The sequence below is a fragment of the Salvelinus fontinalis genome, chromosome 23 (assembly GCF_029448725.1).
Source record: "Salvelinus fontinalis isolate EN_2023a chromosome 23, ASM2944872v1, whole genome shotgun sequence".
Lineage (NCBI taxonomy): Eukaryota > Metazoa > Chordata > Actinopteri > Salmoniformes > Salmonidae > Salvelinus > Salvelinus fontinalis.
In genome coordinates, this window is record NC_074687.1 from 13298779 (window position 1) to 13324599 (window position 25821).

General features: G+C 45.7%; 1 protein-coding gene across 1 annotated transcript in view; it reads right to left on the minus strand.

Annotated features, from left to right (window-relative positions):
* LOC129820880 (partitioning defective 3 homolog B-like) overlaps positions 1 to 25821 on the minus strand; it is a 543694-nt gene that overhangs the window by 103968 nt on the left and 413905 nt on the right. The window contains exon 18 of the mRNA XM_055877951.1: positions 3649 to 3768. Coding sequence (XP_055733926.1) covers positions 3649 to 3768 — 120 coding nt within the window. The remainder of the gene's footprint in view (positions 1 to 3648; positions 3769 to 25821) is intronic.

Here is a 25821-nt window from a genome sequence, read left to right on the forward strand (position 1 = left end):
CGGTACAGAGTCAATGTGGAGGCTATATACAGAGGGTACCGGTACAGAGTCAATGTGGAGGCTATATACAGGGTGTTACGGTACAGAGTCAATGTGGAGGCTATATACAGGGTGTTACGGTACAGAGTCAATGTGGAGGCTATATACAGGGGATACCGGTACAGAGTCAATGTGGAGGCTATATACAGGGTGTTACGGTACAGAGTCAATGTGGAGACTATATACAGGGTGTTACGGTACAGAGTCAATGTGGAGGCTATATACAGGGTGTTACGGTACAGAGTCAATGTGGAGGCTATATACAGGGTGTTACGGTACAGAGTCAATGTGGAGACTATATACATGGTGTTACGGTACAGAGTCAATGTGGAGGCTATATACAGAGGGGTACCGGTACAGAGTCAATGTGGAGGCTATATACAGGGTGTTACGGTACAGAGTCAATGTGGAGGCTATATACAGGGTGTTACGGTACAGAGTCAATGTGGAGGCTATATACAGGGTGTTACGGTACAGAGTCAATGTGGAGACTATATACATGGTGTTACGGTACAGAGTCAATGTGGAGGCTATATACAGGGTGTTACGGTACAGAGTCAATGTGGAGGCTATATACAGGGGGTACCGGTACAGAGTCAATGTGGAGGCTATATACAGGGTGTTACGGTACAGAGTCAATGTGGAGGCTATATACAGGGTGTTATGGTACAGAGTCAATGTGGCGGCTATATACAGGGGGTACCGGTACAGAGTCAATGTAGAGGCTATATACAGGGGGTACCGGTACAGAGTCAATGTGGAGGCTATATACAGGGGGTACCGGTACAGAGTCAATGCGGAGGCTATATACAGAGGGTACCGGTACAGAGTCAATGTGGAGGCTATATACAGGGGGGTACCGGTACAGAGTCAATGTGGAGGCTATATACAGGGTGTTACGGTACAGAGTCAATGTGGAGGCTATATACAGGGTGTACCGGTACAGAGTCAATGTGGAGGCTATATACAGGGGGTACCGGTACAGAGTCAATGTGGAGGCTATATACAGGGTGTTACGGTACAGAGTCAATGTGGAGGCTATATACAGGGTGTTATGGTACAGAGTCAATGTGGCGGCTATATACAGGGGGTACCGGTACAGAGTCAATGTAGAGGCTATATACAGGGGGTACCGGTACAGAGTCAATGTGGAGGCTATATACAGGGTGTACCGGTACAGAGTCAATGTGGAGGCTATATACAGGGGGTACCGGTACAGAGTCAATGTGGAGGCTATATACAGGGTGTTACGGTACAGAGTCAATGTGGAGACTATATACAGGGGTATCGGTACAGAGTCAATGTGGAGGCTATATACAGGGTGTTACGGTACAGAGTCAATGTGGAGGCTATATACAGGGGGTACCGGTACAGAGTCAATGTGGAGGCTATATACAGGGTGTACCGGTACAGAGTCAATGTGGAGGCTATATACAGGGGGTACCGGTACAGAGTCAATGTGGAGGCTATATACAGGGGGTACCGGTACAGAGTCAATGTGGAGGCTATATACAGGGGGTACCGGTACAGAGTCAATGTGGAGGCTATATATAGGGGGTACCGGTACAGAGTCAATGTGGAGGCTATATACAGGGGGTACCAGAACAGAGTCAATGTGGAGGCTATATTAAGGGTGTTACGGTACAGAGTCAATGTGGAGGCTATATACAGGGTGTTATGGTACTGAGTCAATGTGGAGGCTATATACAGGGTGTTACGGTACAGAGTCAATGTGGAGGCTATATACAGGGTGTTATGGTACTGAGTCAATGTGGAGGCTACATACAGGGGGTACCGGTACAGAGTCAATGTGGAGGCTATATACAGGGGGGTACCGGTACAGAGTCAATGTGGAGGCTATATACAGAGGGTACCGGTACAGAGTCAATGTGGAGGCTATATACAGGGTGTTACGGTATTAAATATTATAGGTTGATTACATTTTAGGGAATCTGAGGAGTCAATATGTGAGTCCGGGAGCCGTTCGGTAGTTGCTACTTTGCTAGGCGAGCGGCAGGCACGGCGTTCAGAAAGCTAGCGGGCCGGGGAAAGCAGATGGGCCTTCGGGTGACAACGTAACGGAAAAGCCTGTTGAAACCACATCGGACGATTACGTCGGCAGACCAGTCTTTTCCGTTGCGTTGTCACCCGAAGACCCAAGACATGGCTTCGTGTCGGCAATAAAGGGACCAGGCAAATTGGCAAAAGAAGTATTGTAGCCCACGAATTTTGTGGGATTACCTCTTCGGCTAGCCGGAAGATGGGCCTAGCTCGAGGCTAACTGGTGCTTGCTTCAGGACAGAGGCGTTAGCCAGCGGTAGCCACTCGATTGCAACTAGCTAGCTGTGATGATCCGGTGTAATGGCCCAGAGCTTGCGGCTGGAATCCGGTGATGTGGTGGAGAAAAGCAGTCCGATATCGCGCTGTGCAGACTGGCAGGTATTAACCGAGGTAAAGCTGGCTTGTGACCGAGCTAAAGGTGAAGACCGCTAGCCGTGGCTAACAGTGACTACTAGCTCCTTAGCTAGCCAGCTTCTGATGGAGGTTCCAGTTATAAGGTATATAAAATAGCAGATCCGGGTGGCAGGAAAGTATATTTAGATCGTAGGTGGAAAATTAGATTAAAATATAAAAAATATATACGAAAAGAAACAATGAGACCAACTATTTACATGGGACAACATGGGACAAGACAAACACACGTCCGACTGCTACGCCATCTTGGATTCGAGTGATAATAACCACCACCCTGTAATAATAGAGAGCTTTTATTCTCTATGTTGGTTAGGTCGGGGTGTGATTTAGGGTGGGTCATCTAGGTGTTTTATATGTCGATGTTGGCCTGTTACGGTTCCCAATCAGAGGTAGCTGTTTATCGTTGTCTCTGATTGGGGATCATATTTAGGCAGCCATTTCCCCTTTGTGCTTTGTGGGATCTTGTGTTTGTGTAGCTGCCTGTGAGTAGTCCAGAACGTCACGTTTAGTTGTTTGTTTTGTCTGGTGAGTTTCTATCTATTAAAATATGTGGAACTCTACGCACGCTGCGCCTTGGTCCGATCCTTATGACGAACGTGACAGAAGATCCCACCTCAACTGGACCAAGCAAGGTGCTCGGGAGGAGATGGCATCCTGGCCTATAGAGGAGGTTGAGGAGAGACTGGACTTGGGAGGAGGTATTGGAGAGATATGAATGCCTACCGGGGAAGCAGAACGTGACACCACCACCCTGTAATAACCCAACAGTTATCATTCAGTTTACAGGTAATGGTAGTAACACAATGTTTTCCCAGCAAACCAAAACTGGTTCTGCGCAAGTTCCCTGAACATTTGTAAGGTTGCGTTTAAATGTCCTCATGAAACAAAAAAAAACTGTACAGGTAATTCTGCTGATTATACGTTTGTATAAAACATTTACCTAACGTCGCAAGAACGTTCCCACAAAACATGCTGTATGTTCTTCAAAAAGGTTCCCATAATGCTTAGTTAGGTTGTGGGAACCTTGTGGTGACATCACACAAGATGACCAGTGGTGCCGATGATTCTACAACGTTTATTTTAGGTTGTATTGATGTTACAAGAACGGTCCGTTCAGATGTAAAACCATCTCACCTCTCTCTCTCCTCCTTCATCCTCTCCAGCTCCTCTTCACTCAGAACCTCGGACTTCTGTCTCTGTAGCGCGGCCTTGGCTTCTGCTCTCTTTACCTTCTCATCTTTCTTCTTTACAAATCTAGGAGAGAGAGAGAGAGAGAGAGAGAGAGAGAGAGAGAGAGAGAGAGAGAGAGAGAGAGAGAGAGAGAGAGAGAGGAGAGAGAGAGAGAGAGAGAGGAGAGAGAGAGAGAGAGAGAGAGAGAGAGGAGAGAGAGAGAGAGAGAGAGAGAGGAGAGAGAGAGAGAGAGAGAGAGAGAGAGAAAGAGAGAGAGAGAGAGAGAGAGAGAGAGAGAGAGAGAGAGAGAGAGAGAGAGAGAGAGAGAGAGAGAGAGAGAGGAAAAGGAGAGAAGGAAGAACGATCAATATCCGGTTTAAATATCTTTAAAGATAAAGCTAAATATAGGCTAACAAATGAGCCAAAACACAGGATATGAACACATGTAAACATATGTTTCCATGCCAATAAAGCCCCTTAAATTGATTTGAAAAAAAAAAAAAGGTTTATCGGAATATAAATGTACACTACATGACCAAAAGTATGTGGACACCTGCTCGTCGAACATCTCATTTGAAAATCATGGGCGTTAATTATGGAGTTGGATAAGTTGTAATCATCACAGTGAGAACAACATCCTCTATTCACTTCCTGACTTCCTGATGAACCCACCCCACTGAGTCAGTGTCGAAGAGGCCGACCCGGAACATTTCCCCGTCTGCGTGATCAAAACAATCTTGAAGATGGTCTTTCACCTGCTGACGTGACGGGCCATTGCCCGGTTCAACCCGGGCCAGCGTCTTTCACCTGCTGACGTGACGGGCCATTGCCCGGTTCAACCCGGGCCAGCGTCTTTCACCTGCTGACGTGACGGGCCATTGCCCGGATCAGCCCGTGCCAGTGTCTTTCACCTGCTGACGTGACGGGCCATTGCCCGGTTCAACCCGGGCCAGCGTCTTTCACCTGCTGACGTGACGGGCCATTGCCCGGTTCAACCCGGGCCAGCGTCTTTCACCTGCTGACGTGACGGGCCATTGCCCGGTTCAACCCGGGCCAGCGTCTTTCACCTGCTGACGTGACGGGCCATTGCCCGGTTCAACCCGGGCCAGCGTCTTTCACCTGCTGACGTGACGGGCCATTGCCCGGATCAACCCGGGCCAGCGTCTTTCACCTGCTGAGGTGACGGGCCATTGCCCGGTTCAACCCGGGCCAGCGTCTTTCACCTGATGACGTGACGGGCCATTGCCCGGTTCAACCCGGGCCAGCGTAATACAACTCTCTCAATGACGTTACCAAGAACAACAACAAAACCTGGAGGGATTGAAACTTTCTTTAACAAAAAAACGAGTTATGAAACTGATGAACTACAACCAAAAGAAGATGAGGACAATCTTGCTACTGATATAATATACAATACAAAATAGAATATTGATTATATTAGAAAGTGCAAAAGCAAACAAATTCACTTGTTTTTCCAAAACGAATCACCTATGTGAATAAAATTGCAGCTAAATATATTGCCACCTTCCCCATTTCTCCTAAATCGTGTTATTGGATTTTCAATATCGCAGAACCTATGTTATTTTTTGTAAACTTAAGTTTATTATTTTTATTGAGAAAATAAAGAAAAAATGGCACGGACAAAATGATTGGCACCCCGGAGTTAGTACTTGGCTTTTTGGTCAAGATTAATCCCGACAATCACTGAGCGTTCTACACCGTTCTACGAGCCTGTAAACTTCCGTTTACAAAAATACGAATTGGTTATGCAATGTGGAAAATCAAATTACAAGGTAGGGAGACTTAAACGTATATATATATATTTTTAAATTTCAACTTTTATTTGAGAAGAAATAGGGAATTATAAAAGCAAAATGCAAGTGAGACATTATTTGGATGTTACCTTAGGTTTGCAATTGCACTTTTGAATACAATTATTAAAAGTAGTTTTAATTCCAATGTATGTAGTGATGACACAGGAACAGGAAGTATGTAGTGATGACACAGGAACAGGAAGTATGTAGTGATGACACAGGAACAGGAAGTATGTAGTGATGTGTTCTACAGCATCAAGGGAAAAACTGCTGACAATTAACAATGATACAGGAACAGGAAGTAGTGGTGACTAATCACCTTGATACAGTCTGATGAGGTAGGAAGTAGTGGTGACTAATCACCTTGATACAGTCTAGTGGGGTAGGAAGTAGTGGTGACTAATCACCTTGATACATGTCTAGTGAGGTAGGAAGTAATGGTGACTAATCACCTTGATACAGTCTGATGAGGTAGGAAGTAGTGGTGACTAATCACCTTGATACATGTCTAGTGAGGTAGGAAGTAGTGGTGACTAATCACCTTGATACAGTCTAGTGAGGTAGGAAGTAATGGTGACTAATCACCTTGATACAGTCTAGTGGGGTAGGAAGTAGTGGTGACTAATCACCTTGATACAGTCTAGTGAGGTAGGAAGTAGTGGTGACTAATCACCTTGATACAGTCTAGTGGGGTAGGAAGTAGTGGTGACTAATCACCTTGATACAGTCTGATGAGGTAGGAAGTAGTGGTGACTAATCACCTTGATACAGTCTAGTGGGGTAGGAAGTAGTGGTGACTAATCACCTTGATACAGTCTAGTGGGGTAGGAAGTAGTGGTGACTAGTCACCTTGATACAGTCTAGTGGGGTAGGAAGTAGTGGTGACTAGTCACCTTGATACAGTCTAGTGAGGTAGGAAGTAGTGGTGACTAATCACCTTGATACAGTCTAGTGGGGTAGGAAGTAATGGTGACTAATCACCTTGATACAGTCTAGTGGGGTAGGAAGTAGTGGTGACTAATCACCTTGATACAGTCTAGTGGGGTAGGAAGTAATGGTGACTAGTCACCTTGATACAGTCTAGTGGGGTAGGAAGTAGTGGTGACTAATCACCTTGATACAGTCTAGTGGGGTAGGAAGTAATGGTGACTAATCACCTTGATACAGTCTAGTGGGGTAGGAAGTAGTGGTGACTAATCACCTTGATACAGTCTAGTGGGGTAGGAAGTAGTGGTGACTAATCACCTTGATACAGTCTAGTGGGGTAGGAAGTAGTGGTGACTAATCACCTTGATACAGTCTAGTGGGGTAGGAAGTAGTGGTGACTAATCACCTTGATACAGTCTAGTGGGGTAGGAAGTAGTGGTGACTAATCACCTTGATACAGTCTAGTGGGGTAGGAAGTAGTGGTGACTAATCACCTTGATACAGTCTAGTGGGGTAGGAAGTAGTGGTGACTAATCACCTTGATACAGTCTAGTGGGGTAGGAAGTAGTGGTGACTAATCACCTTGATACAGTCTAGTGGGGTAGGAAGTAGTGGTGACTAATCACCTTGATACAGTCTAGTGGGGTAGGAAGTAGTGGTGACTAATCACCTTGATACAGTCTAGTGGGGTAGGAAGTAGTGGTGACTAATCACCTTGATACAGTCTAGTGGGGTAGGAAGTAGTGGTGACTAATCACCTTGATACAGTCTAGTGGGGTAGGAAGTAGTGGTGACTAATCACCTTGATACAGTCTAGTGGGGTAGGAAGTAGTGGTGACTAATCACCTTGATACAGTCTAGTGGGGTAGGAAGTAATGGTGACTAATCACCTTGATACAGTCTGATGAGGTAGGAAGTAATGGTGACTAATCACCTTGATACAGTCTGATGAGGTAGGAAGTAATGGTGACTAATCACCTTGATACAGTCTAGTGGGGTAGGAAGTAGTGGTGACTAATCACCTTGATACAGTCTAGTGAGGTAGGAAGTAATGGTGACTAATCACCTTGATACAGTCTAGTGGGGTAGGAAGTAGTGGTGACTAATCACCTTGATACAGTCTAGTGAGGTAGGAAGTAATGGTGACTAATCACCTTGATACAGTCTAGTGGGGTAGGAAGTAGTGGTGACTAATCACCTTGATACAGTCTAGTGAGGTAGGAAGTAGTGGTGACTAATCACCTTGATACAGTCTAGTGGGGTAGGAAGTAGTGGTGACTAATCACCTTGATACATGTCCATAGGGGTGGGGGGCAGAGTATATGTCTGTGGAGGGGGTGCGGGAGGAGAGAGAGGGGGTGCGGGAGGAGAGAGAGGGGGTGCGGGAGGAGAGAGAGGGGGTGCGGGAGGAGAGAGAGGGGGTGCGGGATGAGAGAGAGGGGGTGCGGGAGGAGAGAGAGGGGGTGCGGGAGGAGAGAGAGGGGGTGCGGGAGGAGAGAGAGGGGGTGCGGGAGGAGAGAGAGGGGGTGCGGGAGGAGAGAGAGGGGGTGCGGGAGGAGAGAGAGAGGGTTATGTGTTTTAAAGGTTGTGATTCAGATGTCAGAGTAAAGAGAGATTCTTCGGCTGCCACGACACGACACAGCTTGCAATTTCAATTGCTTGCAGCTGAGTTACTTCTTGATTGCTTCGTGCAACATTCCCCCTTGGAACTTATAAACAACTTGGTTGCATCCTGTCACAATAATTCAACTTTGTGCAACTAGTTACAATCTAAAGTAATGCTTTTCTCACATGATCCATTCGAGGTTTACGGTAGCAGTGATCCAGGTGGACAGAAGAGACATTACCCAAACTATTAATAAATAGTGGCATCAGGACTAGTAAAGGTTTATGTCCATCAGGACTAGTGAAGGTTTATGTCCATCAGGACTAGTAAAGGTTTATGTCTGTCATAGTAAAGGTTTATGTCCATCAGGACTAGTAAAGTTTTATGTCCATCATGACTAGTAAAGGTTTATGTCCATCAGGACTAGTAAAGGTTTATGTCCGTCATAGTAAAGGTTTATGTCCATCAGGACTAGTAAAGTTTTATGTCCATCATGACTAGTAAAGGTTTATGTCCATCAGGACTAGTAAAGGTTTATGTCCGTCATAGTAAAGGTTTATGTCCATCAGGACTAGTAAAGGTTTATGTCCATCATGACTAGTGAAGGTTTATGTCCATCAGGACTAGTGAAGATTTATGTCCATCAGGACTAGTGAAGATTTATGTCCATCAGGACTAGTGAAGGTTTATGTCCGTCAGGACTAGTGAAGATTTATGTCCATCAGGACTAGTGAAGATTTATGTCCATCAGGACTAGTGAAGGTTTATGTCCATCAGGACTAGTAAAGGTTTATGTCCATCAGGACTAGTGAAGATTTATGTCCATGGTTTGGAAGTCGATGTCTGTCTGTCTGTCTGTGTTTTTGTCTGTCTGTGTTTTTGTCTGTCTGTCTGTCTGTCTGTCTGTGTTTTGTCTGTCTGTCTGTCTTTTTGTCTGTCTGTCTGTCTGTAGAGTGGTTGTGATCAGCTGAAAGTGGCATATCTATACCATGAAAACTATGACAAAACAGGAAAATGGCACTAGGTACCAAACAGCAGCTAGATCAAACACAGAGTAAATGGTTGGAACCAGAGAGTCTCATTAGACAGAATCAGAGTCTCAGTAGACAGAATCAGAGAGTCTCAGTAGACAGAATCAGAGAGTCTCATTAGACAGAATCAGAGTCTCAGTAGACAGAATCAGAGTCTCAGTAGACAGAATCAGAGTCTCAGTAGACAGAATCAGAGAGTCTCAGTAGACAGAATCAGAGTCTCAGTAGACAGAATCAGAGAGTCTCAGTAGACAGAATCAGAGTCTCAGTAGACAGAATCAGAGTCTCAGTAGACAGAATCAGAGAGTCTCAGTAGACAGAATCAGACAGTCTCAGTAGACAGAATCAGAGTCTCAGTAGACAGAATCAGAGAGTCTCATTAGACAGAATCAGAGTCTCAGTAGACAGAATCAGAGTCTCAGTAGACAGAATCAGAGTCTCAGTAGACAGAATCAGAGAGTCTCAGTAGACAGAATCAGAGAGTCTCAGTAGACAGAATCAGAGAGTCTCAGTAGACAGAATCAGAGTCTCAGTAGACAGAATCAGAGTCTCAGTAGACAGAATCAGAGTCTCAGTAGACAGAATCAGAGTCTCAGTAGACAGAATCAGAGTCTCAGTAGACAGAATCAGACAGTCTCAGTAGACAGAATCAGAGTCTCAGTAGACAGAATCAGAGTCTCAGTAGACAGAATCAGAGAGTCTCAGTAGACAGAATCAGAGTCTCAGTAGACAGAATCAGAGTCTCAGTAGACAGAATCAGAGTCTCAGTAGACAGAATCAGAGTCTCAGTAGACAGAATCAGAGTCTCAGTAGACAGAATCAGAGTCTCAGTAGACAGAATCAGAGTCTCAGTAGACAGAATCAGAGTCTCAGTAGACAGAATCAGAGAGTCTCAGTAGACAGAATCAGAGAGTCTCAGTAGACAGAATCAGAGTCTCAGTAGACAGAATCAGAGTCTCATTAGACAGAATCAGAGTCTCATTAGACAGAATCAGAGTCTCAGTAGACAGAATCAGAGAGTCTCAGTAGACAGAATCAGAGAGTCTCAGTAGACAGAATCAGAGTCTCAGTAGACAGAATCAGAGTCTCAGTAGACAGAATCACAGTCTCAGTAGACAGAATCAGAGTCTCAGTAGACAGAATCAGAGTCTCAGTAGACAGAATCAGAGTCTCATTAGACAGAATCAGAGTCTCAGTACACAGAATCAGAGAGTCTCAGTAGACAGAATCAGAGAGTCTCAGTAGACAGAATCACAGTCTCAGTAGACAGAATCAGAGTCTCAGTAGACAGAATCAGAGTCTCAGTAGACAGAATCAGAGAGTCTCATTAGACAGAATCAGAGAGTCTCATTAGACAGAATCAGAGTCTCAGTAGACAGAATCAGAGTCTCAGTAGACAGAATCAGAGAGTCTCAGTAGACAGAATCAGAGAGTCTCAGTAGACAGAATCAGAGTCTCAGTAGACAGAATCAGAGAGTCTCAGTAGACAGAATCAGAGTCTCAGTAGACAGAATCAGAGTCTCAGTAGACAGAATCAGACAGTCTCAGTAGACAGAATCAGACAGTCTCAGTAGACAGAATCAGAGTCTCAGTAGACAGAATCAGAGAGTCTCATTAGACAGAATCAGAGTCTCAGTAGACAGAATCAGAGTCTCAGTAGACAGAATCAGAGTCTCAGTAGACAGAATCAGAGTCTCAGTAGACAGAATCAGAGAGTCTCAGTAGACAGAATCAGAGAGTCTCAGTAGACAGAATCAGAGAGTCTCAGTAGACAGAATCAGAGTCTCAGTAGACAGAATCAGAGTCTAAGTAGACAGAATCAGAGTCTCAGTAGACAGAATCAGAGTCTCAGTAGACAGAATCAGACAGTCTCAGTAGACAGAATCAGAGTCTCAGTAGACAGAATCAGAGTCTCAGTAGACAGAATCAGAGTCTCAGTAGACAGAATCAGAGTCTCAGTAGACAGAATCAGAGTCTCAGTAGACAGAATCAGAGTCTCAGTAGACAGAATCAGAGTCTCAGTAGACAGAATCAGAGTCTCAGTAGACAGAATCAGACAGTCTCAGTAGACAGAATCAGAGTCTCAGTAGACAGAATCAGAGTCTCAGTAGACAGAATCAGAGTCTCAGTAGACAGAATCAGAGAGTCTCAGTAGACAGAATCAGAGTCTCAGTAGACAGAATCAGAGTCTCATTAGACAGAATCAGAGTCTCATTAGACAGAATCAGAGTCTCAGTAGACAGAATCAGAGAGTCTCAGTAGACAGAATCAGAGAGTCTCAGTAGACAGAATCAGAGTCTCAGTAGACAGAATCAGAGTCTCAGTAGACAGAACCAGAGTCTCAGTAGACAGAACCAGAGTCTCAGTAGACAGAATCAGAGTCTCAGTAGACAGAATCAGAGTCTCAGTAGACAGAATCAGAGTCTCAGTAGACAGAATCAGAGTCTCAGTAGACAGAATCAGAGTCTCAGTAGACAGAATCAGAGTCTCAGTAGACAGAATCAGAGTCTCAGTAGACAGAATCAGAGTCTCAGTAGACAGAATCAGACAGTCTCAGTAGACAGAATCAGACAGTCTCAGTAGACAGAATCAGAGTCTCAGTAGACAGAATCAGAGTCTCAGTAGACAGAATCAGAGTCTCAGTAGACAGAATCAGAGTCTCAGTAGACAGAATCAGAGTCTCAGTAGACAGAATCAGAGAGTCTCAGTAGACAGAATCAGAGAGTCTCAGTAGACAGAATCAGAGTCTCAGTAGACAGAATCAGAGTCTCATTAGACAGAATCAGAGTCTCATTAGACAGAATCAGAGTCTCATTAGACAGAATCAGAGTCTCAGTAGACAGAATCAGAGAGTCTCAGTAGACAGAATCAGAGAGTCTCAGTAGACAGAATCAGAGAGTCTCAGTAGACAGAATCAGAGTCTCAGTAGACAGAATCAGAGTCTCAGTAGACAGAACCAGAGTCTCAGTAGACAGAATCAGAGTCTCAGTAGACAGAATCAGAGTCTCAGTAGACAGAATCAGAGTCTCAGTAGACAGAATCAGAGTCTCAGTAGACAGAATCAGAGTCTCAGTAGACAGAATCAGAGTCTCAGTAGACAGAATCAGAGTCTCAGTAGACAGAATCAGAGAGTCTCAGTAGACAGAATCAGACAGTCTCAGTAGACAGAATCAGAGAGTCTCAGTAGACAGAATCAGAGAGTCTCAGTAGACAGAATCAGAGAGTCTCAGTAGACAGAATCAGAGTCTCAGTAGACAGAATCAGAGTCTCAGTAGACAGAACCAGAGTCTCAGTAGACAGAACCAGAGTCTCAGTAGACAGAATCAGAGTCTCAGTAGACAGAATCAGAGTCTCAGTAGACAGAATCAGAGTCTCAGTAGACAGAATCAGAGTCTCAGTAGACAGAATCAGAGTCTCAGTAGACAGAATCAGAGTCTCAGTAGACAGAATCAGAGTCTCAGTAGACAGAATCAGAGTCTCAGTAGACAGAATCAGAGTCTCAGTAGACAGAATCAGACAGTCTCAGTAGACAGAATCAGAGTCTCAGTAGACAGAATCAGAGTCTCAGTAGACAGAATCAGAGTCTCAGTAGACAGAATCAGAGTCTCAGTAGACAGAATCAGAGAGTCTCAGTAGACAGAATCAGAGTCTCAGTAGACAGAATCAGAGTCTCATTAGACAGAATCAGAGTCTCATTAGACAGAATCAGAGTCTCAGTAGACAGAATCAGAGAGTCTCAGTAGACAGAATCAGAGAGTCTCAGTAGACAGAATCAGAGAGTCTCAGTAGACAGAATCAGAGTCTCAGTAGACAGAATCAGAGTCTCAGTAGACAGAACCAGAGTCTCAGTAGACAGAATCAGAGTCTCAGTAGACAGAATCAGAGTCTCAGTAGACAGAATCAGAGTCTCAGTAGACAGAATCAGAGTCTCAGTAGACAGAATCAGAGTCTCAGTAGACAGAATCAGAGTCTCAGTAGACAGAATCAGAGTCTCAGTAGACAGAATCAGAGAGTCTCAGTAGACAGAATCAGAGAGTCTCAGTAGACAGAATCAGAGAGTCTCAGTAGACAGAATCAGAGTCTCAGTAGACAGAATCAGAGTCTCAGTAGACAGAATCAGAGTCTCAGTAGACAGAACCAGAGTCTCAGTAGACAGAATCAGAGTCTCAGTAGACAGAATCAGAGTCTCAGTAGACAGAATCAGAGTCTCAGTAGACAGAATCAGAGTCTCAGTATATACTATAGTATGGTATATACACTATAGTGGTCTCAGTAGACTGTATATACTATAGTATGGTATATACACTATAGTGGTCTCAGTAGACTGTATATACTATAGTATGGTATATACACTATAGTAGGTGGCATTAATGTAGACTACTTACCACATACCATGGGGTTGTGTCCCAAAGAGCATCCCACTCCCTACATCGTGCACTCATTTTACCAGGGCCCATAGGGCTCATATGGGGAAGAGGTTGCCATTTGGGACACACCCATTACTCTTCTCCATGCCCTGAGGCTACTATGGAAACTAGGCTACTATTTCACTCGTGTTTTCTTTGACATTACTCTCTGTAATGAATCATTCTGGTATGCGATGCAAGATCCACCTCACAGCAACCTGAGGTGCGTCTTAACAATATCAACAGAGGTCTGAACACCGTAGTGTATTTGGTAAAACACATGACTAGAGGAGAAGATCACAAAGTCATTTCAAATTAAAAAGCCCCACCACGGACAGGTGAAACTGAGGTGGGAAAGGGTCTCACTTCACAGAGACAAACAAACAAAAACAAACAAACAAACAAACAAACAAGAGAAAGTTGTGTCAGCTGGGAGGAAGAGAGAGAGTAGAGTAAACAGAGAGCTAAATATCCCTCCTCTCTCCGCCTCACTGTAGATCACAGAACCCTTCTCATCTCATTATCACAGACCAACCTCTCCGCCTCACTGTAGATCACAGAACCCTTCTCATCTCATTATCACAGACCAACCTCTCCGCCTCACTGTAGATCACAGAACCCTTCTCATCTCATTATCACAGACCAACCTCTCCGCCTCACTGTAGATCACAGAACCCTTCTCATCTCATTATCACAGACCAACCTCTCCGCCTCACTGTAGATCACAGAACCCTTCTCATCTCATTATCACAGACCAACCTCTCCGCCTCACTGTAGATCACAGAACCCTTCTCATCTCATTATCACAGACCAACCTCTCCGCCTCACTGTAGATCACAGAACCCTTCTCATCTCATTATCACAGACCAACCTCTCCGCCTCACTGTAGATCACAGAACCCTTCTCATCTCATTATCACAGACCAACCTCTCCGCCTCACTGTAGATCACAGAACCCTTCTCATCTCATTATCACAGACCAACCTCTCCGCCTCACTGTAGATCACAGAACCCTTCTCATCTCATTATCACAGACCAACCTCTCCGCCTCACTGTAGATCACAGAACCCTTCTCATCTCATTATCACAGACCAACCTCTCCGCCTCACTGTAGATCACAGAACCCTTCTCATCTCATTATCACAGACCAACCTCTCCGCCTCACTGTAGATCACAGAACCCTTCTCATCTCATTATCACAGACCAACCTCTCCGCCTCACTGTAGATCACAGAACCCTTCTCATCTCATTATCACAGACCAACCTCTCCGCCTCACTGTAGATCACAGAACCCTTCTCATCTCATTATCACAGACCAACCTCTCCGCCTCACTGTAGATCACAGAACCCTTCTCATCTCATTATCACAGACCAACCTCTCCGCCTCACTGTAGATCACAGAACCCTTCTCATCTCATTATCACAGACCAACCTCTCCGCCTCACTGTAGATCACAGAACCCTTCTCATCTCATTATCACAGACCAACCTCTCCGCCTCACTGTAGATCACAGAACCCTTCTCATCTCATTATCACAGACCAACCTCTCCGCCTCACTGTAGATCACAGAACCCTTCTCATCTCATTATCACAGACCAACCTCTCCGCCTCACTGTAGATCACAGAACCCTTCTCATCTCATTATCACAGACCAACCTCTCCGCCTCACTGTAGATCACAGAACCCTTCTCATCTCATTATCACAGACCAACCTCTCCGCCTCACTGTAGATCACAGAACCCTTCTCATCTCATTATCACAGACCAACCTCTCCGCCTCACTGTAGATCACAGAACCCTTCTCATCTCATTATCACAGACCAACCTCTCCGCCTCACTGTAGATCACAGAACCCTTCTCATCTCATTATCACAGACCAACCTCTCCGCCTCACTGTAGATCACAGAACCCTTCTCATCTCATTATCACAGACCAACCTCTCCGCCTCACTGTAGATCACAGAACCCTTCTCATCTCATTATCACAGACCAACCTCTCCGCCTCACTGTAGATCACAGAACCCTTCTCATCTCATTATCACAGACCAACCTCTCCGCCTCACTGTAGATCACAGAACCCTTCTCATCTCATTATCACAGACCAACCTCTCCGCCTCACTGTAGATCACAGAACCCTTCTCATCTCATTATCACAGACCAACCTCTCCGCCTCACTGTAGATCACAGAACCCTTCTCATCTCATTATCACAGACCAACCTCTCCGCCTCACTGTAGATCACAGAACCCTTCTCATCTCATTATCACAGACCAACCTCTCCGGCTCTTTTCATGTTGTCTGATATCGAAGAACGCGGAATTGAAATAAACAATGGTCTTTGTTCGACTTAGTTCCTGGCTCATGTTGTTATCAGCACCTGGTTGGTTGGGTCACCTGACCCCCCCCCCCCCCCCCCCGCACACCATCCCCCCGTCCGCCCCCCGGTTCAGACCAACGTCACCATGACGATGTTCGTGTTGTCATTATTCTGCCTGTAGTGGGGTTACTGCAATCTCTTCGTGTGTGTTGGTACAACCCCTGCTCATCCATTTAGTCTGCTCATTAATGCTCGTCCATTTAGCTCATTAATGCTCGTCCATTTAGTCTGCTCATTAATGCTCGTCCATTTAGTCTGCTCATTAACGCTCGTCCATTTAGTCTGCTCATTAATGCTCGTCCATTTAGTCTGCTCATTAATGCTCGTCCATTTAGTCTGCTCATTAATGCTCGTCCATTTAGTCTGCTCATTAATGCTCGTCCATTTAGTCTGCTCATTAATGCTCGTCCATTTAGTCTGCTCATTAATGCTCGTCCATTTAGTCTGCTCATTAATGCTCGTCCATTTAGTCTGCTCATTAATGCTCGTCCATTTAGTCTGCTCATTAATGCTCGTCCATTTAGTCTGCTCATTAATGCTCGTCCATTTAGTCTGCTCATTAATGCTCGTCCATTTAGTCTGCTCATTAATGCTTGTCCATTTAGTCTGCTCATTAATGCTCGTCCATTTAGTCTGCTCATTAATGCTCGTCCATTTAGTCTGCTCATTAATGCTCGTCCATTTAGTCTGCTCATTAATGCTCGTCCATTTAGTCTGCTCATTAATGCTCGTCCATTTAGTCTGCTCATTAATGCTCGTCCATTTAGTCTGCTCATTAATGCTCATCCATTTAGTCTGCTCATTAATGCTCGTCCATTTAGTCTGCTCTTTAATGCTCATCCATTTAGTCTGCTCATTAAGCCCAGGCAGCCTTAGTGTGGAGCAGGTTGACATTTATTGTCATTAGTCTTGTCCTGGAGGTAGAACTGAGCCATTTCCCCTTGGATAGGCCAGCTGCAAAGTCAAAATTGGCTATATTGTAAAATGTGTTGGGTTAGACATTAGGGTTAGCAGTGTGGTTAAGGTTTAAAATCAGATTGTATGACTTTGTGGCTGACTCAGCTAGTGACCACTCTGCAGAGCTGGCGCCAGAAGAAGATTCATGGTGAGAACCTGTCTAATACAGCACCTTCAGAAAGTATTCAGACCCCTTGATTTTTTACACATTTTGTTACGTTACAGCCTTATTCTAAAATGGATTAAATAAAAACCATCATCAATCTACACACAATACCTCATAATGACATCACAATACCCCATAATGACATCACAATACCCCATAATGACATCACAATACCCCATAATGACATCACAATACCCCATAAAGACATCACAATATTCCATTATGACATCACAATACCCCATAATGACATCACAATACCTCATAATGACATCACAATACCTCATAATGACATCACAATACCCCATAATGACATCACAATGTCAAAGAGTAAACAGGTTTTTAAAATTGTTACACATTTTGTTACAATAAAAAACAAAAATGCCTTATTTACATAAGTATTCAGACCCTTTGCTATGAGACTTAAAATTGAGCTCAGGTAAATCCTGTTTCTATTGATCATCCTTGAGATGTTTCTACAACTTGATTAGAGTCCATCTGTGGTAAATTCAATTGATTGGACATGATTTGGAAAGGCACACACCTGTCTATATAAGGTCCTACAGTTGACAGTGCATCTCCACACACACACACACACACACACACACACACACACACACACACACACACACACACACACACACACACACACACACACACACACACACACACACACACACACACACACACACACACTTCTCTCTCTCCTCTCTTTGTCTCTCTTCCCTTCTCTCTCTCTCTCTCTCTCTCTCTCTCTCTCTCTTCCCCTCCCTATATGAATGCAGGGTGTGCAGCCACCGCTCTCTAATTGGATAAATCAATACATGGGAAAGCTGCAGCGTGTCAATAAGAAGTGCTCCTTCAGCAAATACCGTCCTGAGAGGAAATCTATACCTTGAAGGAGACTACAGTTCTTTAGAGGAGGATATACAGTACGTTCATTAACCATAATTGAGGAATCGTTCTTTAGGAGTGTTGGGTTTGAAGGAACTATGTTGATGACATAAATAGGTGCAGAAGAGCTGAACGCAACTTATTTAAACAGAAATCAATCATGGTGAACATTTTGGACTCTGTCTGAGTAATTGTCTGATTGAAGTATTCCAAAGAGAGTTTCTATAAACACACAGCCAGTGGAGGGACGACAGGTAGCCTAGTGGTTAGAGTGAAGAGATGGCAGGTAACCTATTGGTTAGAGGGGAGGGGGGGGCAGGTAGCCTAGTGGTTAGAGTGAAGGGGGGGCAGGTAGCCTAGTGGTTAGAGCGTAGGGGTGGCAGGTAGCCTAGTGGTTAGAGTGTAGGGGTGGCAGGTAGCCTAGTGGTTAGAGTGAAGGGGGGGCAGGTAGCCTAGTGGTTAGAGTGTAGAGGCGGCAGGTAGCCTAGTGGTTAGAGTGAAGGGGGGGCAGGTAGCCTAGTGGTTAGAGTGTAGAGGTGGCAGGTAACCTATTGGTTAGAGGGGAGGGGCAGCAGGTAGCCTAGTGGTTAGAGTGGAGGGACGACAGGTAGCCTAGTGGTTAGAGTGTAGGGGGGGCAGGTAGCCTAGTGGTTAGAGTGTAGAGGTGGCAGGTAACCTATTGGTTAGAGGGGAGAGGGGGGGGCAGGTAACCTAGTGGTTAGAGTGTAGGGGCAGCAGGTAGCCTAGTGGTTATAGTGTAGGGGCGGCAGGTAGCCTAGTGGTTAGAGGGGAGTGGTAATTCAGCCGGAGCCGGTTAAAGGTGAATTACCAGGCCACAGCTAACGGAGCCAGGTAAAGGTGAATTACCAGGCCACAGCTAACGTAGCCAGTTAAATGTGAATTACCAGGCCACAGCTAACGTAGCCAGTTAAAGGTGAATTACCAGGCCACATCTAATGGAACCAGTTAAAGGTGAATTGCCAGGCCACAGATAACGGAGCCAGTTAAAGGTGAATTACCAACCCACAGCTAACGGAGCCAGTTAAAGGTGAATTACCAACCCACAGAAAACGGAGCCAGTTAAAGGTGAATTGCCAGGCCACAGATAACGGAGCCGGTTAAAGGTGAATTACCAGACCACAGCTAACGGAGCCAGTTAAAGGTGAATTACCAACCCACAGAAAACGGAGCCAATTAAAGGTGAATTACCAGGTCACAGAAAACGGAGCCAATTAAAGGTGAATTACCAGGTCACAGAAAACGGAGCCAGTTAAAGGTGAATTACCAACCCACAGCTAACGGAGCCAGTTAAAGGTGAATTACCAGGCCACAGATAACGGAGCCAGTTAAAAGGTGAATTACCAGGTCACAGAAAACGGAGCCAGTTAAAGGTGAATTACCAGGTCACAGATAACAGAGCCGGTTAAAGGTGAATTACCAACCCACAGAAAACGGAGCCAGTTAAAGGTGAATTACCAGGCCACAGCTAACGGAGCCAGTTAAAAGGTGAATTACCAGGCCATAGACAACAGTTAAAGGTGAATTACTAACCCACAGACAACAGTTAAAGGTGAATTACCAGGCCACAGACAACAGTTAAAGGTGAATTACCAGGCCACAGACAACAGTTAAAAGGTACTAAAATATGTACTAACCCAACATATGAATCCTTGACCTAAACGTGTTCATATTTAATTCAGATCACAGATTGTAGCTTTAATGTTGTTGTTTGTTCTTCTGAGATATTACAGTCATTATTCAGTTTGATAGAGCGGGTGCATTATTTAAACCAATAGCAGTGGTCATTATCCAAAAGGGACTACAGTGACAACAGTCCTTTATCTGAGTCAGTACCGGGGGGAGGACGGCTGTTTGACATGCTTAATGTGCTCAGGGACTGAGAGGCAGATTCTTACTGGTTTTCCAATTCACTCATAGTGTGTGTAACTACTACTGTGCTCATCATTATGTACGCATACAGTACCACAGCTAATAATCCCCAGGGATAATTCCCTCTCATGTCCTAATTAGGAGTACCTGGTGTGTACAAGGCTGTATCTCTCACCACTCCCTTCCCTCTCTCTCACGACTCCCTCCCCCTCTCTCACCACTCCCTCCCCCCTCTCTCACCACTCCCTCCCCCCTCTCTCACCACTCCCTTCCCCCTCTCTCACCACTCCCTCCCCCCTCTCTCACCACTCCCTCCCCCCTCTCTCACCACTCCCTTCCCCCTCTCTCACCACTCCCTCCCCCCTCTCTCACCACTCCCTCCCCCCTCTCTCACCACTACCTTCCCCCTCTCTCACCACTCCCTTCCCCCTCTCTCACCACTACCTTCCCCCTCTCTCACCACTCCCTTCCCCCTCTCTCACCACTCCCTCCCCCTCTCTCACCACTCCCTCCCCCCTCTCTCACCACTCCCTCCCCCCTCTCTCACCACTCCCTCCCCCCTCTCTCACCACTCCCTTCCCCCTCTCTCACCACTCCCTCCCCCCTCTCTCACCACTCCCCCCCCCTCTCTCACCACTCCCTCCCCTCTCTCACCACTCCCTTCCCCCTCTCTCACCACTCCCTTCCCTCTCTCTCACCACTCCCCCCCCTCTCTCACCACTCCCTCCCCCCTCTCTCACCACTCCCCCCCCCTCTCTCACCACTCCCTCCCCTCCCTCCCCCCTCTCTCACCACTCCCTTCCCCCTCTCTCACCACTCCCTTCCCTCTCTCTCACCACTCCCCCCCCTCTCTCACCACTCCCTCCCCTCTCTCACCACTCCCTTCCCCCTCTCTCACCACTCCCTCCCCTCTCTCTCACCACTCCCTCCCCCCTCTCTCACCACTCCCTCCCCTCTCTCACCACTCCCTCCCCTCTCTCACCACTCCCTCCCCCTCTCTCACCACTCCATTCCCTCTCTCTCACCACTCCCTTCCCTCTCTCACCACTCCCTCCCCCCTCTCTCACCACTCCCTCCCCTCTCTCACCACTCCCCCCCCTCTCTCACCACTCCCTCCCCTCCCTCCCCCCTCTCTCACCACTCCCTTCCCTCTCTCTCACCACTCCCTCTCCCCTCTCTCACCACTCCCTCCCCCCTCTCTCACCACTCCCTTCCCTCTCTCTCACCACTCCCTCCCCCCTCTCTCACCACTCCCTCCCCCCTCTCTCACCACTCCCTTCCCTCTCTCTCACCACTCCCTCCCCCCTCTCTCACCACTCCCTCCCCCCTCTCTCACCACCCCCCTCTCTCACCACTCCCTCCCCCCTCTCTCACCACTCCCCCACTTCTCTCACCACTCGCTCCCCCTCTCTCACCACTCCCTCCCCCTCTCTCACCACTCCCTCCCCCTCTCTCACCACTCCCTCCCCCCCTCTCTCCCCACTCCATCCAGAGGGGAGATAGGCTGGCTATGGGAGAGGAGAGAGGCTGGCTATGGGAGGGGAGAGCGGAGAGAGGCTGGCTATGGGAGGGGAGAGGGGAGAGAGGCTGGCTATGGGAGGGGAGAGCGGAGAGAGGCTGGCTATGGGAGGGGAGAGCGGAGAGAGGCTGGCTATGGGAGGGGAGAGGGGAGAGAGGCTGGCTATGGGAGGGGAGAGGGGAGAGAGGCTGGCTATGGGAGGGGAGAGGGGAGAGAGGCTGGCTATGGGAGGGGAGAGCGGAGAGAGGCTGGCTATGGGAGGGGAGAGCGGAGAGAGGCTGGCTATGGGAGGGGAGAGGGGAGAGAGGCTGGCTATGGGAGGGGAGAGGGGAGAGAGGCTGGCTATGGGAGGGGAGAGGGGAGAGAGGCTGGCTATGGGAGGGGAGAGGGGAGGCTGGCTGGCTATGGGAGGGGAGAGGGGAGAGAGGCTGGTTATGGGAGGGGAGAGGGGAGAGAGGCTGGCTATGGGAGGGGAGAGGGGAGAGAGGCTGGCTATGGGAGGGGAGAGGGGAGAGAGGCTGGCTATGGGAGGGGAGAGAGGCTGGCTATGGGAGGGGAGATGGGAGAGAGGCTGGCTATGGGAGGGGAGAGGGGAGAGAGGCTGGCTATGGGAGGAGAGAGGCTGGCTATGGGAGGGGAGAGGGGAGAGAGGCTGGCTATGGGAGGGGAGAGGGGAGGCTGGCTGGCTATGGGAGGGGAGAGGGGAGATATGCTGGCTATGGGAGGGGAGATGGGAGAGGGGAGAGAGGCTGGCTACGGAAAACGTGGAGTCAAAGGTGATGTAATATATTAAAGAGGGATTTTCTTGATTAAATAATGTCTGAATGTCTGAGCTAAAGACTCTAGCATATAAGAAACGTAACTGATTGGAAGTAGTGAATACTGCAGATTCAGAAGAAGAGAGAGAGAGACTCTAGCAGATCTGAGGAAAACCTGGCTTCTTTAATTATCCTCCCAGCAGCCACCTCTCCATATCCCAGCAGCCACCTCTCCATATTCATTATGTTCCTCTCCCAGGAGGCGTGGGTACACACAGAGATATGAGGGGAACGAGGAGGGGAGAGGGAAGAGAAGAGACATATTATTCTACATTTTAAACCACTAATAATATAATATTTTAAACATCGTTATTGTCTTGAATGTTAATGTTTACTGTTAATGTCTGATTGTCGTTGTTTTATTTAGATTTTTTCACTTCCTTTGGCAATGTAAACACATGCTTCCCATGCCAATAAACCCCCTTGAATTGAATTGCAGAGAGAGAGAAACATGGAGAGACAGAGAGAGAGAGACAGATACATGGAGACAGAGAGAGAGACAGGGAGAGAGAGAGACATGGAGAGAGAGAGAGACAGGGAGAGAGAGAGAGAAAGAGAGACAGGGAGAGAGAGAGAGAAAGAGAGACAGGGAGAGAGAAAGAGAGAAAGAGAGAGAGACGGGGAGAGAGAGAGAGAGAGAAAGAGAGAAAGCAAGAGAGAGAGAGCTGTACACTTGAAGAGTCATAGTCTACCAAAAAGAAAGATCTCCTCTCTGTGTGTATCTCTCTGTGTGGATCTCTCTGTGTGGATCTCTCTGTATGGATCTCTCTGTGTGGATCTCTCTGTATGGATCTCTCTCTGTGGATCTCTCTCTGTGGATCTCTCTGTGTGGAACTCTCTGTGTGGAACTCTCTGTGTGGATCTCTCTGTGTGGATCTCTCTGTGTGGATCTCTCTGTATGGATCTCTTTGTGTGGATCTCTCTGTGTGGATCTCTCTGTGTGGATCTCTCTGTATGGATCTCTATGTGTGGATCTCTCTGTGTGGATTTCTCTGTGTGGATCTCTCTGTGTGGATCTCTCTGTGTGGATCTCTCTGTATGGATCTCTCTGTGTGGATCTCTCTGTGTGGATCTCTCTGTGTGGAACTCTCTGTGTGGATCTCTCTGTGTGGATCTCTCTGTATGGATCTCTCTGTGAGGATCTCTCTGTGTGGATCTCTCTGTGTGGATCTCTCTGTGTGGATCTCTCTGTGTGGATCTCTCTGTGTGGATCTCTCTGTGTGGAACAGAATGGAATTAGAACCCTGAGGAGATTAGAAGGAGAAGGATAGAATGGGGTGATGATGTCACTTTCCTGACCAGCCCAATAAAGACTGAGGAAACATCCCACATGGGCCCCTACTCCCTGTGTAATGCACTACCATGGGGCTCTGGTCAAATTTAGTGCACTATAAAGGGAATAGGATGTCATTTGGGAAACATTGACAGGAACGTCAATCACCTTCCATTCACAGGTATCTATTAAAACAACATGTGTCTACAGAACAGGTATCTATTAAAACAACATGTTGTGTCTACAGAACAGGTATCTATTAAAACAACATGTTGTGTCTACAGAACAGGTATCTATTAAAACAACATGTTGTGTCTACAGAACAGGTATCTATTAAAACAACATGTTGTGTCTATAGGTATCTATTAAAACAACATGTTGTGTCTACAGAACATGTATCTATTAAAACAACATGTTGTGTCTACAGAACATGTATCTATTAAAACAACATGTTGTGTCTACAGAACAGGTATCTATTAAAACAACATGTTGTGTCTACAGAACAGATCTCTATTAAAACAACATGTTGTGTCTACAGAACAGATCTCTATTAAAACAACATGTTGTGTCTACAGAACAGATCTCTATTAAAACAACATGTGTCTACAGAACAGATCTCTATTAAAACAACATGTGTCTACAGAACAGGTAACTATTAAAACAACATGTTGTGTCTACAGAACAGGTATCTATTAAAACAACATGTGTCTACAGCACAGGTATCTATTAAAACATGTTGTGTCTACAGAACAGGTAACTATTAAAACAACATGTTGTGTCTACAGAACAGGTATCTATTAAAACAACATGTTGTGTCTACAGAACAGGTATCTATTAAAACAACATGTTGTGTCTACAGAACAGGTATCTATTAAAACAACATGTTGTGTCTACAGCACAGGTATCTATTAAAACAACATGTTGTGTCTACAGCACAGGTATCTATTAAAACAACATGTGTCTACAGCACAGGTATCTATTAAAACAACATGTTGTGTCCACAGAACAGGTATCTATTAAAACAACATGTTGTGTCTACAGAACAGATCTCTATTAAAACAACATGTTGTGTCTACAGAGCAGGTATATATTAAAACAACATGTAACTACAGCACAGGTATCTATTAAAACAACATGTTGTGTCTACAGAACAGGTATCTATTAAAACAACATGTTGTGTCTACAGAACAGGTATCTATTAAAACAACATGTTGTGTCTACAGAACAGGTATCTATTAAAACAACATGTTGTGTCCACAGAACAGGTATCTATTAAAACAACATGTTGTGTCCACAGAACAGGTATCTATTAAAACAACATGTTGTGTCTACAGAACAGATCTCTATTAAAACAACATGTTGTGTCTACAGAACAGATCTCTATTAAAACAACATGTTGTGTCTACAGAACAGGTATCTATTAAAACAACATGTTGTGTCTACAGAGCAGATAGCAATTAAAACACATGTTCTCGCTCTCTCTCCAAATCTACTGCACTGCTAGTGACCTTGTATAGAAGTGTCCACTAAGTGACCTTGGATAGAAGTGTCTACTAAGTGACCTTGTATAGGAGTGTCTACTAAGTGACCTTGTATAGGAGTGTCTACTAAGTGACCTTGGATAGAAGTGTCTACTAAGTGACCTTGTATAGAAGTGTCTACTAAGTGACCTTGGATAGAAGTGTCTACTAAGTGACCTTGTATAGGAGTGTCTACTAAGTGACCTTGGATAGAAGTGTCTACTAAGTGACCTTGGATAGGAGTGTCTACTAAGTGACCTTGTATAGGAGTGTCTACTAAGTGACCTTGGATAGAAGTGTCTACTAAGTGACCTTGTATAGGAGTGTCTACTAAGTGACCTTGGATAGAAGTGTCTACTAAGTGACCTTGGATAGAAGTGTCCACTAAGTGACCTTGTATAGGAGTGTCTACTAAGTGACCTTGGATAGAAGTGTCTACTAAGTGACCTTGGATAGGAGTGTCTACTAAGTGACCTTGGATAGAAGTGTCCACTAAGTGACCTTGGATAGAAGTGTCTACTAAGTGACCTTGGCTAGAAGTGTCTACTAAGTGACCTATATGATTGTTATGCTATGATCTATTTATTTATAGACAGAGAGTAAACAGAGGACGACTAAGATAAAAATAGAGACTGATAAAGGTCTCTAAAGAGTGTCTGAGTGTCTGATTAAATAAAATAAGCATTTTAGGAATAAATTAAATGTCCAAGAAAGCCTAACTGTTTAATCTAACTACCAGAGTGTTGACACCTTGACAGTAATATGTCTCTTTCTGCGTCCCAGCTAGTCGGTTTATCAAATCAAATCAAGTTTATTTTATATAGCCCTTCGTACATCAGCTAATATCTCAAAGTGCTGTACAGAAACCCAGCCTAAAACCCCAAACAGCAAGCAATGCAGGTGTAGAAGCACGGTGGCTAGGGAAAACTCCTTAGAAAGGCCAAAA